The sequence below is a fragment of the Tursiops truncatus genome, chromosome 14 (assembly GCF_011762595.2).
Source record: "Tursiops truncatus isolate mTurTru1 chromosome 14, mTurTru1.mat.Y, whole genome shotgun sequence".
Lineage (NCBI taxonomy): Eukaryota > Metazoa > Chordata > Mammalia > Artiodactyla > Delphinidae > Tursiops > Tursiops truncatus.
This window is the reverse complement of record NC_047047.1, coordinates 53,335,298-53,355,895: the sequence shown is the minus strand read 5'-3', so window position 1 is coordinate 53,355,895 and position 20,598 is coordinate 53,335,298. Positions and strand designations below refer to the sequence as shown.

The 20,598-nt window shown below is 39.7% G+C and overlaps 1 protein-coding gene across 2 annotated transcripts in view; it reads right to left on the bottom strand.

The window, feature by feature from the left end:
• The window catches only part of LRPPRC (leucine rich pentatricopeptide repeat containing), a 103,157-nt gene extending 85,650 nt beyond the window's left edge, over window positions 1-17,507 (bottom strand). Inside the window, exons 1-3 of one of the 2 annotated variants that reach the window (XM_019942883.3) lie at window positions 17,334-17,507; window positions 3,141-3,340; window positions 1,718-1,840 (exon numbers count right to left, since the gene is read on the bottom strand). In XM_019942883.3, coding sequence (XP_019798442.1) covers window positions 1,718-1,840; window positions 3,141-3,340; window positions 17,334-17,482 — 472 coding nt within the window. In that variant the 5' untranslated portion in view covers window positions 17,483-17,507. The remainder of the gene's footprint in view (window positions 1-1,717; window positions 1,841-3,140; window positions 3,341-17,333) is intronic. The other variant, XM_019942882.3, reaches the window with a different exon arrangement.
• Window positions 17,508-20,598: the final 3,091 nt, after the last annotated feature.

Sequence of the window (20,598 nt, the reverse complement as noted above, 5' to 3'; positions counted from 1 at the left end):
AGGAGACATATATTATCATGATGTGGCCAAGAAGTACACCAGAAGTAATTCTATTTTTAAAAATGTAGGGCTTCCCTGGTGGCACAGTGGTTTAGAGTCTGCCTGCCGATGCAGGGGACACGGGTTCGTGCCCCGGTCCGGGAAGATCCCACATGCCGCGGAGCGGCCGGGCCCATGAGCCATGGCCGCTGAGCCTGCGTGTCCGGAGCCTGTGCTCTGCAACAGGAGAGGCCACAACAGTGAGAGGCCCGCGTATCGTAAAAAAAAAAAAAAAAATTTAGCATATGGCAACATTGAAATGAGAGCCTATCATTTCCAGACTAAAGGGGACTAAAGAATCCCCTTTAGTCTGGAAAACTCAGTTCCAGTCTCGGATGTGTCACAGCTCATTCTGTAACTTTGGACATATTACCTAAGCTAAAAAAATCTCTTACAGCTTAAAAAAAGTCTGTGAACAAGAGTCATGGTGGCTATCTACCAGGTTTCTAACAATATTAATTCAACAACTAGTTAACAAGTGTAATAAGTTCAAAGCATTATTCTACTGGCAAAGAGAAAAACAAAGATGTTATGAATTCTACTCTCACAAAGGATATACAGTATAGAGAAAAGACATGTTTGTGAACAATTATAATAGAAAGTAATGGATGTCTATCTTTCTATTGAGGTATTAATGTTATTACTACTATGTAAGGGCTCTTTTCTATTTTAGAATATAACCATTCTCACAAATATTTCTCCCAGTTCAACATGTGTTTTTAAATTATGTGACTTACTGACATATAGATATTTCTAGTTTGCTTTGTTAAGATTTTCTTAAATCAGGAATGAACACTGAATTTTATCAAATGATCTTTTAAACTATTTTATTTTTTGAATAGGTACTATTCATAGCCCCAAAATGAAAAAGTATAAAAGAGTATAGGGTAATCAACTATAATTTTTTAAAAAGTATACAGTAAAAATTGTATCTAGTGTTTATCATCCTTCCAGAAATATTTTAATATCATATGCACATACACATATAAACATTTTTCTTCAGAATGGTATCAAACTATACACTCTGTTCTGCATCTTAATTTTTAATTATATTTTGGAGAAAACCCCACATTAGTATATGAAGAACTCCATTCTTTTAATGGTTGCACCGTATTCCATTTTACAGACACTCCATAATTTATTTAACCAAATCTCTAGTGAGGGACATTAGAGTTGTTTCCAATTTTTACTTTTGCAAACAAGCTACAATGAAGAATATCCTTTTGCACATGTGAGTATATCTATCTAAACTCTAACAAACAGACTATGTTGTACACCTCAAGTTAATATAATATTGTAAATCAACTGTACGTCAAAAGGAATTTTTTAAAGTATAAACATATTAAAACACTGAAATGCTTGATATGTTAATAAATTCTAACAAATAGAAATGCTTGGTCAAATAGTATGTGCACTTATAACTTTGACAGACTAAATGTCTTTCTACTTCGTTCTTTTTAACTTATCCTAAAAGTAATACTTGTTATGAAAAATTATTTTATTCTTAATGCCCCTAGATGTCACTATAACTCACCAAATAAGTCATATCACAAAAAAATATGAATCAAGTAAAACCCTTCCATAAAACTGAACTACAGCATTTATGAAAAGAAATTCTTTTTTACTAAAAGAAAAAGTATCTACACCCATCATACACATATGATTCATACAATCATACCCAATTTCTGAAGTTTGTCCCATATCCTATGAGCAAATTCTGTTCTCTCTGAGAGCTTTAGTTCAGGCAAGAGAGAACCACAGCTGCGCAGCAGAAGCAAGGCTTGATTACCACCTCGGCTACCTATGAAAACAGGTTAACGTGTAATATTTAACATAGTAACAATACCATGCAGATAAATATCAAAACTTAAGTTGAAATCTGTAAATATTTTAAAATCTCCTGCCTCACTAAAGATAATATTAAAAGAGTACTCATAAATCAGAAAAATCCTATCCCAATCAACAAGTATCATTTACAATGTTACTACAAGTTTTTAAAACTGATCTGTTTTCTTAGGGAAGCTAAGGTTATAAATCTATACAATCTGCAAGACTACAAAGAACCTAGTGCTTACTGCAATAGAAAGGCTAAACTTCTCAGTATCTTATGAAAATAGTACAAAGCAGTACAATTAAAACCCAAGAATATCCAACTTAGGTTTATAATCCTCTACAAAATATTAACTTCCTTCTCCCTTTATCCACATGTCTCTGAAAGCCGACTTTAAAACAAAAACAAAAATAAACCACTTATTGCATGATTCCATTTATATAAAGTATCCAGGATAAGCAAATCTACAAGGAAGTACACTAGTGGTTGCCTAGGGCTGGAAGGGATGGAGGTCTGGGGACTGATGTTTAGGAGTATGGAGGTTTCTTTTGGGGGTGATAAAAGTGTTCTAAAATTGACTGCGGTGATAGCCGTACAACTCAATAAATCAAAGAGAGAAAATGATAAAAACTGTCTTTAAATGCAAGTTATTACTGATACTTCTTTAGTATCCCTCATCATTAGATTCTACAGCTTAATGTGACTGAAATCATGGATGGGCTTTGGGAAGCTGGTGAATGCTCTCAAACTATATACAAAATTATGTGTGTGGCTTGCACGTGGGCTTTTGTGTGAGCATGTGTGGTTAGGGTTTTTTTTCGGGGGGGGGGTGTTGAGGGCAAGTTTCTATCAGATTATCAAAGTTGCATAAGTGACTCAAATAAATTTTAATAGCTAAGTGAAAATGAAAGGGAAATAGTGATTATCAGTCTTTCTGGGAATTTGTCATATGTGATTATCTTAGGGAAAGCAGACACTATACAACAGAAGAAAAACTAATATCTTCCAAGAAAATTTACCACTCAAAGTGATTCCTTCATAAACTGTGGGAGAAGACCATTTTTATTTGCTGATTTTGAAATAAACATGCAAAACAAAATGTTTTACTCAAAACTTTGCTCCGATGAGTTGGAAAAACAGATCACAACCATAACATAAAATCATGAATAGAAATAACAAAATTTGAAGTATCAAGTAATGTGCTCTATAATGAGCTTACCACCAAACCACTACTTAAGTTCAACTTTTTTAACAGAAAATCTTGAAATACCTGAGTGGCAGGTGTTATCAAAGACTTTTTGTAGAAGAGTCTTAGGGATGCGGCCAGTTCTTCGGACAGAATTATCTAGCCTCATTAGAGCCCAATCAAACTGACTGGTATTCCTTCTATGAGAAGAAGTGGCCTCTTCTTGAAGATAATTCTTTTTTTCAGCAGCAATGGCATACAGCCTGGCTTGGCTCAGTAGCGCTCTACAAAATGAAAGACAATTAGAAATAAACTATGTCAACTACTAACCACATAAGTCATCTTTGTGAGTAAAATTTATACAAAGCTTTCTTATTAGTTACTAAATACCTAAATTCATAGCGCAATAGCAAAAATGCACAGAGAAGTATAAATTGGTAGGGAAGAAAGTTTTGACCTTTGCTTTAAATGAAGTCACATGCACATAAATTGCATGCAAATTAACCTCTTGAATAACTGTTTGACAATATCTGGATAACTTTTCACATGGAATCAACTCAAACTAAGACAATAATACAGTATGTTTTAAGTGTTTTTAAATCTCCCTTAACCAAAACCAAGTCAGTGAAGGAAAATGAAGATTATGCTACAAAGCTCTTCTCACCTCTGCAAATGAGACAAGAGATCTAAAATATATCTAAAATTCTGAAGAATTCTAAAGCAGTCTTCAAATGCTTTCCAGGTGTTGCTTATTATGAATTATTAAGAAGACCAATTTCCAAGTTAAAATTATACATTTTAAAGGATCATTAACAACGAAAGAATTTCCCATCTTTCTAAATAAATCTGAAACATTTTATAGTGATGTTTCAACTCTCAATTCATATGTCAAAATGCTAACTGTATACTTTTCTAATCATTTTAACAACTGTAACCAACAAATATAAAACTAGATTTCTGCTGTTAAACATCATTAATTTGGGGAAAGTCAAAAGGAAAAAAAATTAAGGTCAGACTAGTACATATGTATAAAAAGCAAACAACCTTTAAACCATTCAACATTTTAATAAAAGAGGTCTAGCATGCAGACCAAACGCTCCAAAACGTGAAATCAGAGGTATTCTACGCTGTAGAAATAGGCTCTACCCGATTTACAAACATCAAACTTAGAAATAATCCTTATGTGTGAAGGAAACCCTGTCATAAATCTTTGAATTGAATTTAAACTCTTTCTGTGCATTCAAATCTCACACAAAATTATCTAATTCTCAGAGATTTACATCTTTACCTCCAAATATCTTAGACTTTTCAGAAGTAGCCAGTAAGTATAACTAAATAATACTAAGCATATAGTAACTAAGTATAATGTAAAAACACTCTACTTACTAATTTGAGAATGCGTTTAGGATGACAATCACATTTTTCTAGCATGTGCACATTTTTTACCACAATTACCAAAATAAATATTTACATACTAGTGAGTTTAAAAATAAAATTGTTGACTTCCTATCCTATGTTATTAACCTGGAAAACCAGTCACAAAACTGAATGATTAAGTACCTGATGTTACATTAAAGAAAGCTACACCAGTAGTTTCACAACAAGGTTATGTAAAACACAGAGGCAGTAACTGATACTCGGACTAGAAATTCTACCACTGTGACCTGGGACAAATCACTCTGTCCATCAATGATTCCACCTATGTAAATCAGTAGACTGGAAAACAATGGAAAAAATCAAAATAGTAACTAAACAAGACAATGTCTTATCTTGTTTAGTTAAGAAGCCTAATGATCAGCACTTGCAGATGGCTAATTGATTAAAGTTAGTTAAATGAACTGAATTAATTAAATGCTAGATTTTTACCTATAAACCACAGAAGATACATGCCTACATATACTTATCCCTTATTTTCAAAAGTTTTCTCTGGCTGTTTGTCTGGCTGTTACTAACCTATGCCCTTGTTAGTCAGGCAAACACAAAATATTATTTTAAATCACCCAGAACAATGTGTCAGGTTCAGGAGAGTGTGCAATAATATTGTTCAACAATGAAAGCTAATAACATAAGAGATTTCAAAATTGTAGTGAAGTGTATTTGTCAATGTTTTTTACACAACCCAAATCTGATAAACTGTGAAGGGGCATAAAAATAAAACCTCTGTTTAAAATGCAGTTTTAAAATGTAAGATCAGGGACTTCCCTGGTAGTCCAGTGGGTAAAACTCTGCGCTCCCAATGCAGGGGGCCCGAGTTCGATCCCTGGTCAGGGAACTAGATCCCGCATGCATGCCGCAACTAAGAGTCCACATGCCACAACCAAGACCCTGTGCAGCCAAAATAAATAAATAAATATTAAAAAATAAAATAAAATGTAAGTTCAAACAAACACAAATAAAATCCAGGCAGAAAACAGAGACGTTAACAAAACAGCACTGCATGCTGAACATTCTAAAGCTAATTTTTCTCACAAAATAAATCTTTAATGCTGCTAAGTCTCCTTCACGTGTGTTTGGCTTTAATTAGTTAAGTCAAAATATGAATCTACTATAAAATAAACTGGGGAGGGGAAGAGTTACATATTTAAGTCAAAGGATTCTTCACTCTTCAAAAGGATTCTCCAGGGCTTCCCTGGTGGCGCAGTGGTTGAGAGTCCGCCTGCCGATGCAGGGACACAGGTTCGTACCCCGGTCCGGGAAGATCCCACATGCCGCGGAGCGGCTGGGCCCGTGAGCCGTGGCCGCTGAGCCTGCGCGTCTGGAGCCTGTGCTCCGCAATGGGGGAGGCCACAACAGTGAGAGGCCCGCGTACCACAAAAAAAAAAAAAAGATTCTCCAGTGCTTCCTCACATGGCAGCGCTTTCTACATTTATTTGACACAGAATTTATTTTTAAATTCACTTGAACACACCCTGAAGGAAAAAGGGTGTGTTCACAGCCTAGAACGATAGGTATGTTGTGATAGAAAAGAAAGGAAAGAACAAGTGCAGGGGTTAAGGTGGGTCCATGCAAGGTAGGAACCTAACCATCAGGCCTGAACAAGCTGGAATGCACTGCCTCCAAAACCTGATGACCAAGTGATGTAAACACATAAGGGAAAATTATTTTATCATTTCACCCAAGTGTCATAAATGGCTCCTTTATATTTTTGAGTTAAATTTCTCAGGTTCCCTCCTGAGACTCCAGCACTCACAACCAACTTCCAGGTTACCCATGAATTTTCTCTGGCAAAATCTGGCATTTAAAAAGTTATTTTTCTCAGGTTTTGTTGTTTTTTTATAATGAGTGCTAGTGTTTTTTGACTCTTTAGTGAAAAAAATAATGATTTTATAGTTGAGCGTCCATATTTCAAAAAGGTACAAGGACTAGATTATTATTAGATTATTATAAACAGGCTTCCATGGGTTCCCTAATTAACAGGCTCCCCTATTAAGCCTGTCACTTTTAAAAATCAATGCCTTACTTTTTCAAGGCATTTTTAAGTTTACAGAAAAACTGTCCAGAAAGTACGGAGTTCCCATGTATTAGACCCTCTTCCCCGTCCACCTAATTTCCTCTATTAACATTCTGTATTAGTGTGGTACATTCGTTACAAATGATGACCAATATTGATACATTTTTATTAGCTAAGGTCTATAGTATACAAAAATGTTCACGCTCTGTGTGTACATATCTATGGGCTTTGACAAATACATGACATGCATTACAGAACCACAGAATATTTCACTGCCCTCAAAATGCCCTATGTTCCACCTAACTCATCCCTTCCCCCTCCTCCTGAACCCCTAGCAACCACTTTTTACTTGTCTTGTTTTGCCTTTTCCAGAATGTCATATAGTTGAATCATACAGGACGTAATCTTTTTCAGATTGGCTTCTTTCACCTAGCAATACACATTTAAGGTTCCCCTGTGTCTTTTCATGGCTTGATAGTTCATTTTTTTTAGTGCTGAGTAACATTCCACTGTATTGGATGTACCACAATTTGCTTATCAGTTCACCTACTGAAGGACATACTAGTCGCTTCCAATTTTGGGCAATTATGAATAAAGCTACTGTAAACATGTATGTGCAGGTTTTTGTGTGGACAGAAATCTTCAACTCATTTGGGTAAATATCTAGGAGTGTGACTGCTGGATCATATGGTAAGCTTATGTTTATTTATCTTTGTAAGAAACCGTCAAACTATCTTCCAAAATGCCTGTACCATTTTGCATCCCCACTAGCAATAAACGAGAGTTCCTATTGCCCCACATCTCACTACAGATGCCATAGGTGTTTTAGCCATTCTAACATGCATGTAGTGGTATCTAACTGTTGTTTTAATTTGCAATTCCCTAATGACATATGATATGAGCATCTTTTCATATGCTTATTTGCCTTCAGTATTTCTTTGGTGAACTGTTCAGATGTGCTAATTTCTCAACTAGGTCATTAAGTTTTCTCATTGTTGAGTTTTAAGAGTTCTTTGTATGTTTTGGATAGTCTCAGTGTTTATTTCTTTCAAGTAAACTTTTTATTGAACTGTTATTCATTCCTTTTAAACTCTGAATATACACCAAACTAATCACATACATTTTTAAAACTCTCCCTTCCCTATTCTCTTCTTCCTTTTTCACTGCTATTATGAGCCAATTGGGCATCACTCTAGAGCTATCAGAGTTTAAAGATACAGCGATAGAATAGGTATAGTCAGTAGCTAATGTTTATTACGTATTTAAGACATGCAAGGTAATAGAAAATTAGGACTATAATCTTGACTTTACAGATAAGAAAAGTGAAGTAACTTGCCCAAAGTCACAGTAAAAGCTAGTTAAATGACAGGACCTGTACCTGTACATGGGTAATTTCATTCTGAAATGAGCTCAACATGGCGGAAGGGCATCAAGGAAACTAATCTGGCTGCAACAGGCAGTTCACACTGGAAAGTGGTAAAAATTAAACCTAGGCAGGGAATGTGAGACGAGATAAGGGGAAGTCTACAATGGCTGATAACGACAGGATTTGGATTTTATGACATGCTTATAAAATACAAGACTGATTTTCACAATGCTGCTCTCACAGAAGCATATTTTGCTGAACTATTCTGTAGGCAATAGGTATCCAAATTTCTCTTATGTTCTCACCAATCCCTTATTTTAACTATTCTACTTGAGTTTTCTTTATTTAGTCTGTTGATATGGTTGATTACATCAATTGACTATTCAAACCTTGAACCAGGCTTGCACACCTGGAATAAACCCAACTTGGTTGCAGTATATAATTATTTTATACATTTTATGTATATACTGATTCCAATTAAGTTTTAACATGTTAAAAATTCAAAAAACAATGACTCCTCCTAAAAGTGGTTGGTATTCCTTTCAAATTTCTTCACTGCTACTGACTACACCACCTTTACATTTTTCCCTCAAGCTCAAAATCTTAGGATAATTGCTCAATCCCTCTCATCCTTCACAGCGCATCTGTTGAGCCCTCAGATACCTCTTTATTTCTGAGTTCCTTGTTCAATCCAGAACACATGGATTTTTGCAACAAAACTCATATTAGTTTCTCAGGCTTCAGCTTTTCTTCATACAACTGCCAGATCAATCTCCCCCAAAACCGTCTCATGCCACTGCCTCTTTAGGATCCTATAACTGTTTTTTTTACTTTTATCACAACACCTAAATTCTTTCATTTATTGATTCAAAGAAGATTTATCAAGCACCTTCTATGTATAAAGCACTGTGCTAGGATCAGCCTTTCTACTTATCTAGTAAGTAAACCTGATAATCAGTTAGTTAAACTTAAAAAACAAAACAACAAAACCCACGAGTTGTGTTAAGTTCTATGACTCCAATGAAACAACAGTAGGGTTCTACTTTGGATTAAATGTACAAAGATGATGACACTCAAAATTTTTAACTAAGGATGAAAGGCAGCAGCCATACAGATATCAGAGGATGAGTATTCTAGGCCAAGTAGAACAGTCAGTAGACCAAGTGCGTGAGCAACAGATGGTATGAGATTGGAGAGGACGGCTGGGCTAGATCATGGAGGATTGTGAAGGTAAGGAGTCTGGATTTTATTCTGGATACAGATTTCATTCCAAGTACAAAACTGTATATAACCCTACTGAAGGTTTTGTAAGCAGGGGTTGTGGTATGATATATTTCTGTTTAGAAAAGATCAGTCTAGCTGCAGGGTGGACCAAAAATTAGACAGCAGCAAGAATTTAATAGAGATACCATTTAGGAAGCTGTTGCAGCAGTCCAAGTGAGAGACTGAAGCTTAGAGGGTGGGCGCGGAGATGAGAATCACCAAGGCTCCCACCTGATTTAACTGCAAATTCCAGGCAACAAGTCTTGCCAGTACAATTTGTTAATTCTCACTTCCATGTAATAGAGAAAAATTCATGTAAAAGAGCCCTACAGAGTCTCGATTAATCCTCTGTATACATCTTAACGTATTATGTATCATTTTCATAACACTTGATAAGCACAATCTTAGAGACAAAAACAGAAGGCTCCATGGCATAGTGGAAACACACCAGCTTTCAGAGTGTGGGCTTGAATGTAAAAATGTAAAATGGTTATTGGGATAAGGAGGGGAAATTTTGGCAATTACTCCTAATTTTGGTCCTTAAAATTCTTGTTTAGAGTCAAATTTAACAGGAATATTTTATGTGTTTAAAAAAATTAAGAATTTCCAACATGGCCCCTAACTGTAAAGTCTATATTATAAGGAGAAAAGAAAGAAGCTTAAGAACAGAAGAGCTTGTACTGAGAAGTCTAGTATTCCAAATTTGCTAACACCAGACTCAATAGAAACCTAGATTCCAATAAGAAATGTCTAACATATTCTTTTTATATCTGTTGCCATGTTTCCTGGGAACTATCACTAATTGTAAGCCAAAAGTCTCTAATTATATGAAAAAAAAAAAAGGATAAACGGTTAGCCATTATGCAAAATTTAGGCCATTCAAGACATTCTCATTGGAAGGGGAAAAAAAAAACAAACAGACTGTCCTGATTTCAGGCTCTGCCATTTCTAAGATATGTAACTTTGGGCAAGTTACCACAACTCTCTCTAAGCCTGTAAAATCTCAGAGATAATAGTATTCACCGCACAGGAATATCACAAAGACTGAGATAATGCAGTGTTTCCCAAAATATTGCACTTCTGCCAGGAAAATGGTTTTAGATAGCATGTAGACAAAGACTTTCTATTTCTGTAGTTTTATTTACTTCAATAAATAGTTTAAAATAACTATTGCATCTAGCTCTTTATCTTCCTAGAATTCTTGCTTAAAACAAAATTAAGTTATAAAATGTCAGTTTAAACCTAAACCCAATGAAAAGAAAAATGCTAAACATAAATAATAGTTTAGGTAGTACTAGATTTGGCAAAAAAATGTGAAGGCAGTACACAAATGCCCAAGGTCTGGGCAACACTGAGAAAAGTATACATAAAGGACCCAGCAAATTAAGCATAATAAATATTAACTACATCATTTCTTCTTTTTAAAATGTATTAGCAGAAAGTACAAGACTTATTTTAAAAGGCCTACTGAAATCCAAGCTATGCTGTTTAACAGGTACGTGACTCTGGGAAAGGTATTTGGTTTAAGCATTAGTTCCCTCAAGTGAGAAAAAGTACCTACCTTGTAAAGATCACATAAAAAATAAGATTCCTAACAAAAGAGTGCTCAATAAATAGTTCTTATTATAGAAGGTACTCAATAAATATCTGCTGTCTGATCTTTTAAAAAATCTTTTGTAAAGCTGTCACAATGAACTTTCTCCCTGAAAAATTCTCCCTGAATTTTCCAAGACCTCAGTTCTCCGAAAACTCTTGCCCAGCTAAGCTGTCCCCCAAACACTGCTTTATGCTCTACGGTAAGTCACAGAACTTCAGAGTAAAAAAGTCACTTGCAAACCTTCTACACTTGGTAACAGTCTTCTGACTTGAAACACCAATGCCATTCCTTTCCACCTATCCAGATGTCCCCTCCATCTCAGGCTCCTCCAGTCCAAAGGGATGTCTCCTTTGTCTCAGCTATGACAGGAACTAACAAGAGTCAGTTACCCAGGCTGGGACCTTAGATGTCACGTGGAGCAAGATACTCTGTAGAATCTATCAATATAAAGCAAGAGTGGGATAGACTAGATTATTCTAGAGATGCCCTCCAGAGTTTACATTGAGATCTTATCATGTGCTTGCTTACTTGTGATAGTCTCTAATTCCTCAATTTATACTGTATTATGTATTGCCTTTTTTAAAAAATGTTTTTATGTCCATAAGTAATCCCTTTAGCACCTAAAACACAACATATTCAAAGCACTTGGGAACTGAGAATCACAGCATCTGCAGTTGAATCCCAACTGGAGATTCCGGATAAATTACTTCACCCTTCTAAACCTCAGTTTCCTAACTTGTAATATCAACCCACAGAAGATGAAACGTGTGTGTGATAAATTCATACAAACACAGTTTGACAATGGTAAAGATCTACCCCAAAGGTACTATTATTTATCCTAATCTCCAAATCAATTCTTCCTAATTCTAACATTCTCTCCAAGCTCCTGTTCTCTTTCCTTCAGAAAAGGAAGTATCTTTTCTTCAGTTCTGTACCACCTAGTTGTGGCCCTATTAAGCCTAATCTGCAGTATGTATCAATGTTGTTCCTCACTGGTCTATCTATCCCCAGTCCCTATTTCTCCTAGGGTCTTTGTAAACTTTGTCAAGAACTGTACTTCTCAAAAGCCTCCAACGGCTTCCGACCAACTTTCTAATCAACGCTGGTAGCTTTAAGAAATTGATTGGGGACTTCCCTGGTGGTGTAGTAGTTAAGAATCCGCCTACCAATGCAGGGGACACAGGGTCGAGCCCTGGTCCGGGAAGATCCCACATGCCATGGAGCAACTAAGCCTGTGTGCCACAACTCCTGAAGCCCGCGTGCCTACAGCCTGTGCTCCACAACAAGAGAAGCCACCGCAATGAGAAGCCCGCGCACCCGCAACCAAGAGTAGCCACTGCTCACTGCAACTAGAGAAAGCCCACGTGCAGCAACAAAGACCCAATGCAGCCAAAAATAAATTATTTTTTTAAAAAAAGAAATTGACTTTTGCAGTATCAACTTCCACTACATCCCACCCCACGTAGACACACAGGATAAAAGTATGGCCTCCAAGTTTCTTCCACCTCTTTCTTCCCCTGGAACATTCTCACTACTCATTACCACATGGCCTCTTAAACTTGAGCAATCCCCTACCACAAAACAAATGTTTCTTTCCTTCTTCTCTCTGAAATGCCACAGTATTATATTCCTCTCTATGGATAGCACAAACATAACATGTTGTACATGTGCCTATCATAGTCCTCTGTAATTGATAAACTTAAACCCACAGGGAGCAGAGGCTGAATCGCAACTCCAAAGGACCCAGACAGACTTTTAAGATGTGCTGAGAACGTTTTTTCAATGAGAGGTAAACAAGGAAAAGTTTTCTCTCCTTTCAATTTTAGAAGTCACATCATTCTGTCATAGGGCAATATGTGCTCTTCACCTTTAAGATAATCATCAATCCAGATCTGCTTCCAAACTGATTTAACTCAAAGCTTACCTTTCCTCTGAAGCACCTAAGTATTAATAAATTCTAATAATTTCACTCAATAATACTCATCTGTCCTTCTCAGACATTCCTGGAAATCAAGATCAGGGTGAATTTGGGGAGATCCACTGCACTACATGAATGGGTTAAGTACCCCTTCAAACTCCTTTGCATCCCACAAATACTCCTCCCTCAATATCTAAGATTTTCATTGATTTACTCAACAAACATTTGACATCTACTATGTGCCACAAAGTCAGACACCAGGGGAGGCAAAAAGAGTAAGACAAAGTCCCTGCCTTCAAGGAACCTTCAACCAGGTCTGGAGTGCTGGTGGGTACACATGCAATAGTGTTAATGGGTGCTTTAGTGATTCCGGATCTGAGAGAAAGCACAAGAAGGGAGTGGTCAAAGGGAGAAGCCAGCAACAGAGATTAAACAGAGAAGAGGAGACACATCCCAACAATGAACATCACAGTCAAAGGTAAAGAGATGTGCAACGTGCTCCATCAAAGCCTTGCTGGTTCACAGACCAGCAGCACCTTTATCATCTGAGGGCTTGTTAAAAATGCAGAACCTCAGTCCCCTACCTATACCTACAAAGTCAGAATCCACATTTTCAGAGGATCCCCAGGGAATTCTTATGCTCATTACGGTTTCAGAAGCCCTGCTGTGGAGGACTCTGAAGTAGTTTGAGATGGCTAGCACAGAGGACACCATGGGAATGAACTCACAAGAAGTGAGGCTCCAGAGGCATCTCCAGATCATGAAGCACCTTATCCTGGAACAAATGGAGCCACCACAGTGTCTAATTCTTAAGTAGGAAAATGACAAGATCAAATTACCAGGGTAACTACAGAATAAAGTAGGGGTTGGAAGAAGAGGGAAATCATTCCAGATGAAGTAGCTCTAACAGAACTTAATCATTTGTGCAATCAATACATAGGAGAGAGGATGGGAACAGGGAAGTGTCAAAGAAATATGAATGAAAAATCTCTATAAAGCTGACAGAAATAGCAACATTCACTAAAACAGGGGACGCACGAGGAACAGACTTGGGAGGAAAGATGAATCCAGTTTGATATTTTCTTTTTTTTTTTATTTTTAAAATTGAAGTATAGGGCTTCCTGGTGGCGCAGTGGTTGAGAGTCCGCCTGCCAATGCAGGGGACACGGGTTCGCGCCCCGGTCCGGGAAGATCCCACGTGCCGCGGAGTGGCTGGGCCCGTGAGCCATGGCCACTGGGCCTGCGCGTCCAGAGCCTGTGCTCCGCAACGGGAGAGGCCACAACAGTGAGAAGCCCGCGTACCACAAAAAAAAAAAAAAAAAAAAAAATTGAAGTATAGTTGACTTACAATGTTGTGTTAGTTTCTGGTGTACAGCAAAGTGATGAATCCAGTTTGAGATGTATGGGTTTGAAGTACCTATAGGTCAACAAGTGGAGGTGCCTAGTAGCAGGCAGGCACCTCCAGGAGGGAAAATATTGCCATCATCAGATAGGCAGGTATCAGCTGATGCCCTAAAAATGGAAGAGGTCACCCAAAGGGAATGAAAAAAAATGAGAAAACAAAAGGACTAAGGACAACCACCGCCACCCCCCAAAGATATCAGCATTTAAGAGATGAACAGAGGAAAAAGGATGCAACAAAATGAGAAAAATTCTAAAGAGAATAAAATCAAGAAAGAGTGGTGTCATCTTCAATGCCAATAAAAGGGTTTCATTAAGGGGGAAATGGGAGACAGTAATGTCAGAGGTCAAGGCCTAAAGAGTGGATCTGGGGGCTTCCCTGGTGGCGCAGTGATTAAGAATCTGCCTGCCAATGCAGGGGGCACGGGTTGGAGCCCTGGTCCGGGAAGATCCCACATGCCGCGGAGCAACTAAGTCCATGTGCCACAACTACTGAGCCTGCCCTCTAGAGCTCACGAGCCACAGCTACTGAGTCCGCGTGCCACAACTACTGAAGCCCGCGCACCTAGAGCCTGTGCTCCGCAACAAGAGAAGCCACTGCAATGAGAAGCCCGCACACTGTGACGAAGAATAGCCCCCACTCGCCGCAACCAGAGAAAGCCTGCGCACAGCAACAATGACCCAACGCAGCCAAAAATAAAAAAATTTATATAAAAAAAACCAAGAGTGGATCTGGTTATTAAGAAGTCCCTTAAAAAATTAAATGAAATAAACTTACATCTCACACATGCCTAATTTTAAAAGCACCCTCTCTCTCTCTGTATATATATATACACACATCTCAGTGGCTCTCTGTGGGTGATAGAATTAAGAGTGATTTTTAGTTTATTGCTTTCCCCCCCAATACTTTGCAATTGTTCCTGAAGGCACATAAGTTCTAAAATTTAAAAATACATAATAAAAAGCTAATAAATAAAACAATGATGGCTATTCCCAGTGGTGTGACTGCAGTGGGTCAAAGAGCAAATTCGAAGTGAAGAAATGAAGGAGACAGGAGTACAGACAGGAAGAAGAGACTGGGGAGCATGTGGAGTTAAGTCCAGTTTCAGGAAAGGTTTTGTTTTTCAGGTGGGAAAGATGTGAGCATGCTTACAGGCTGTGGGTAGGAAACTGTATAGAAAATGTTCAGAGTCCAGGAGAACAAGAAAACAAACACTTCTTTACTGCCTGCTATGAGCTGAGCACACAATGGTGAACAAGACTAAGTTCTAAGGAAACAAGCAGCGGGCAGATAAATAATATCAGACAAGTGAGACATGCTGTGATACAACTAAAATAGGGTTTGCACTGAGTGTTGAGGTTAGGCCTCTCTGAAGAGATAGCATTTAAGTTGAGTCCTGAATGACAAGAAATGAGCTTTAAAAGAAGAGGGAAAGGCCTTGTTACCTCTACTTCACAGACAACGAACTGAGGATCAAAAAGGCTAGGTAAGGTTATGCAGCAAGTAAATGGAACCCAGGTCTGATGAGCAGACCAACACCCTCTCTACTAGATTGTGTTCCCCCTACTGTTTTCCTCAAATGCAACAGCGAAGATGAACTGTAACATCGACCCTCCCCTGGCCTCACAGGGATGTTAAGGACTAGAAAAATATAAATCATTGGCACAACTTTCTCAAAAGAACCTCTCTGAAAGCCAAGAAGTGTAGATCTGTGAAAGCAGAGGCACAACTTCTAAAGGTTAACTGTTCAGGCCTAATGAGAAAATTCAGGTAGGCTCCAAGTCATAAGCAGACTACATTCCAAAAATGTATAACTAAGTTGCTAAGAAGTCATAAAACATTTCCTCCATGTAATTCTACACATAAAGTAGGTTTCCAAGCAGGACCACAAAAAATCCACACAATCACAGCTATTACTGTTACTATTATAGTAACTAATACAGCATTTACGAGGAACCAGGCCCTATGTTAAGAGCTTTATATAGATAACCTCATGCAATGTCACCAACACTATTACTACTCCCATCTTATAACTAAAGAAACTGAGGCCTGTCAACGTTACGTAACTTGTCCAGTGGCATAATGCAAATAGAGAAGCCCACAGTCCAGCCCTGGTCTATTCCAGATCCTCAGCTCTTAGTCCTTATGCTGTCTCCCAAAGTACCTCTATTTATAAACACTCGTCTTTCAAAATCAGTTTTTCTTCAACTCTAAAACCTCAGTGCCCATCTACCCTTCTCAGGCGATCAGAATACTACTCAAACGTAAAACAGATAGCTAGTGGGAAGCAGCCGCATAGCACAGGGAGATCAGCTCGGTGCTTTGTGCCCACCTAGAGGGGTGGGATAGGGAGGGTGGGAGGGAGACGCAAGAGGGAAGAGATATGGGAACGTGTGTGTGTATGGCTGATTCACTTTGTTACAAAGCAGAAACTGACACACCATTGTAGAGCAATTATACTCCAATAAAGATGTAAAAAAAAAAAAACTACTACTCAAATTAACACCTTCATCAAGCTTCCTTATCCTCTGCTTGGCAAAGTCTATACCAAACTTACCCCCTGATAAACCTCAATCCATGAGAGCATTTACTCACATATTTGACACCCACTGAGAACTTGATTTGCCTTTGCACCCCCAGTTCTCACAGAGTGCCTAGAATGTGTCCACTTACACATTCACTGACATTTACAGAGTCTACTGTCCCGACTCCCAACCCACTGCACATCTTCGTCAATACTGAGGTAAACTCCACTGAAGAAAACGGAGGCAAAAGCCCACACTGATGATAATTAAACTTCCACCTCTAAATTACCCTTTGCTCACCAAAAATTCCCAACCTATCCTCCCTCCAAAAAGAAAGCTCTCGAAACTTAAATCGTAGATGGTTACTAAGCACCAATAACGCTTGCACGTGGGACAACACCCGAGCCGGTCAATCATAGAAGAGAAACACTTGACCCCCTGCAGCAGCCTTCAAAGCCCCTCTCAGCTTCTTAGGACGTCGATAACCCGAGGGCAGGGTGACCGAGTCCGAGGCGGCGATGGCAGGATCCATGACGGAAGCAAGCCACGTCCGTGGCCGTAACCTTCGAAGGCGACCAACCCTGTCACCCTAAACCCCCCGGTGAGGAGCGTGATACGAGGCCCGGGGACGCCTGGCCCTGGAGCAGCGAGGAGGGTGTGGAAAGAGCACAAGTGGGACCCGGCCCTCGCCCACGTCCACGACCCCGAGGAACTGCCGCGCTGCAGGCGGGCTGAGAAAGCGGCCGGACACTCACCCGGCGACGCGCCCGGCGCGAGCGGCGTGAGGACAGAAGGCGGCGTGCGGCCGCCTCGGGCCGCCCGCTAGAAGGCGCAGGGAGAGCGGGAGGTGCGGGGCCGCCCCAGCGCGGAGGAGCCAGCGGGCCGGTCTCAGCAAGGCCGCCATGGCTCCGCCGTCCCCACCGTAGGCTGCACGCTGGGCAAGGATGGGGGAGCACGTGACCGCGGGGTCGTCCGGCGCGGGAGAGACCAAAGGCCGGGCGCGCCAGACGTAGGGGGAGACACGTGTTGTTATAACTTGGAAGATTGAAAAACCTGTTTCTCCCAGGACATATGATCCCCACGAGATATGTGCATTACAAGGTAGCTTGATATATCATTCCCGGGAGCGTCTCTTTCCGTTCTCTTTCCTTCACGTCAGCATGTTCAGTCTCTCCACCCCTTCACTTTTCAGTTGGTAGAGTCGGAAGAGGTCGACTCCTCCCAGGTTCGCGCAAGGGCTTGCGGGGGGCCAACTAGCGAGAACACCCGGGAACTCTCGAGAAGAGCCGACTGTGAAGAACCCGGAGTGTGGGACTTTTCTCTGCAGAGTGCGGGAGTTGTAGCCAACGTTACGCGGTTCCCGCTCCAAGCCGAAGATGCCGCGCCTACTGAGAGGAACGTACTATAGTCAGAAGTGTGGGACAGGAAGAACGTTAAGGACCTTTGCACTGTGCTAGGGGCCTCCAAGGTTAAATGTGATGTGATTTGTGTGCTTGGGGCCAGAGGACAGTGTAAAGGTATACGGAGGTACAACTTTTAAGTCCATGAGCAGTGCCTTGCTTTACGAAATGGATGGATTATAACGAAGGTCGTATAGTTTTAAAGCTGGCGGTGAACGCATTATATTCCCCAACTCCCACCCCACCCATTCCTTCAGTAAATGCACCAGCAAGATAACTGTATAATTAAGAGTCCTGAAAAAAAAAAAGTCCTGAGCCAAATCTGGGGATAAAATCGGAGGCCCCCAGCCTTACGACCTGGAAGGGTACCCTGTGCATGTAAATCTACTTAAAAGATTTTTTGCATATTATATATGTAAATTTGGGTTACAAGTTCCCAAGTTACCCAAAGGTTTCGATTCATAAACATAACTTTTAAAACAGTACTGTAATATGCCATCTCAGTTTGTAAAAACACTAATTGACAGTCAAGTTATGTATGTATTTTCAAACACAATTCAGAGCAGCTTTCTCAGCAAAGTTTTGCCGGTTCAGTATCTGTTGGGGCGATCGGAGTTATGTGGGAAGCCGAGAACAGACTTCAAAAGTACAGACAACTCTCCAGCGCCCTCTTCACCTAGCTGTATTCTAAGCATTCCCAGGTGAAAGCTCAGAAGTTTTTTCCGGAAGCCCGACAAGGAGCTCCTTGAAAGCAGGAACCGTGCGACCTTTTCCTGTAGCGGAAGCACCTACCCAGTGCCAAGCACACGGTAGGTTGCATTAAATAATTACTGAATAAATGTGTTTGGAGGTTATCCAGCTCATTTCTCCTTTGAGAGATGAGAAAAATGAGATCCAAAAAAAGGTTAAATGATTTACTCTGGGTAATACTACTAGGCACTAGGATATAATTTAGTCACTCATTCAACACTGATTTATTGAACACATATAAATAGTGTTCTCAAATAGTGCCAGGCACTATTTGAGATGCGGATACAGCAGAGAACAAAAGAGACCAAGTCTGGATTTTGATTCGATTGGCTCCAAAGTTTAGTTTGGGAAGACAGATAAGAACTGTGATGTAAAATAAATAAGGGGAAAGGAATTGAGGGTGGTATGCTTAACCCCCTCGGAGAACAATGAGGACGGTGTGGATGAGAAGAAAGAGCAAAGGGGGTGGCGGGGACCGTGGGCGTTGGGCCTCATCATGCAGAGTGTTGTAGTAAGGACTTTGATTTTTATTCAGAATGAGATGGGAAACCACTGGAAAGTTTAGTATGTTGTGATATGAATCCATTTGCATTTTTAAAGGATTACACTGGCTGCTGTTTGAAAAGGTGATTTTAAGGGAATAGGATAAATAAAAGTAGGGAGACCAGTGAGGAGGCTTTTGCAATAATCCAGAGTACAGATGGTAGTGGCTTGGAGAAGCGGGGTGGCAGGTGAGAGAATGAAAAAGGGTCAGATACTCACTCTTCTTAAATAGAACCAAGAGGATTTACTGATGGATTGGCTATGGGATGTAAGTCAAAAATGACTCCAAAATTTTTGACCTGAGCAATTAGAAAGATAGAGATGGCACTGATTAAGAAGGGAAAGACTGAGGGAAAAGCAGATTTAAAAGGTGAAATCAAAAGTAATCTGGAATGGGCTTCCCTGGTGGCGCAGTGGTTGGGAGTCCGCCTGCCGATGCGGGGTACATGGGTTCGGGCCCTGGTCCGGGAAGATCCCACATGCCATGGAGCAACTGGGCCCATGCACCACAACTACTGAGCCCACATGCCACAACTGCTGAGGCCCGCAAGCCTGGAGCCTGTGCTCCACAGCGGGAAGCCACCGCAATGAGAAGCCCGCACAACAAAACAAGGAGTGGCCCCCGCTCGCCGCAACTGGAGAAAGCCTGCGCGCAGCAACAAAGACCCAACACAGCCAAAAATAAACAAATAAATATATTAAAAAAAAAAAAAAAGTAATCTGAAATATTAAACTTGAAGTGCCTGTTAGACATCCAAATGTCAAGTTTGAGTAGGGGGTTGGCTGTATGATATACAAGTCTGGAGTTCAGAGCTAAAGATACACTTGGGAGTTTATAGTCTGTATCTATTATTTGAAGCCATAGAAATGAATGAGAAATGGACGAAAGCACCTAGGAGGAAAATATGGATAGACAAAAGATGAGGTCGAAGGACTGAGATTTATGACACTTCAGTATTTAGAGGATGCAAAGATGAAAATCCAGCACAAGAAACTGAGAAAGAATAGCCAGAGAGGTAGGGGGAGAACCAAGAGAGAGTAGTGAGTTCACAAATAACAGAGAGAAACCTTTCAACCATGGGAATTATCAACCATGTAAAATGCTGCTGTTCTGGTAAAATGAGCACTCAACATTGACCATAGGATTTCTCAACTCAGAGGTCCCTGGTGATGCTTAGAAGAGCCATTTTGGTGACATGCTGAGCTAAATGATTGAGCGAAGCAAGTTTAAGAGTACATGAAGGAAGGGGAAGTGGAGATTTAAATTTAAATAAATTTTAAAATTCAGTTCCTTAGTAATTAACCACATTCAACCACACATAGCTAG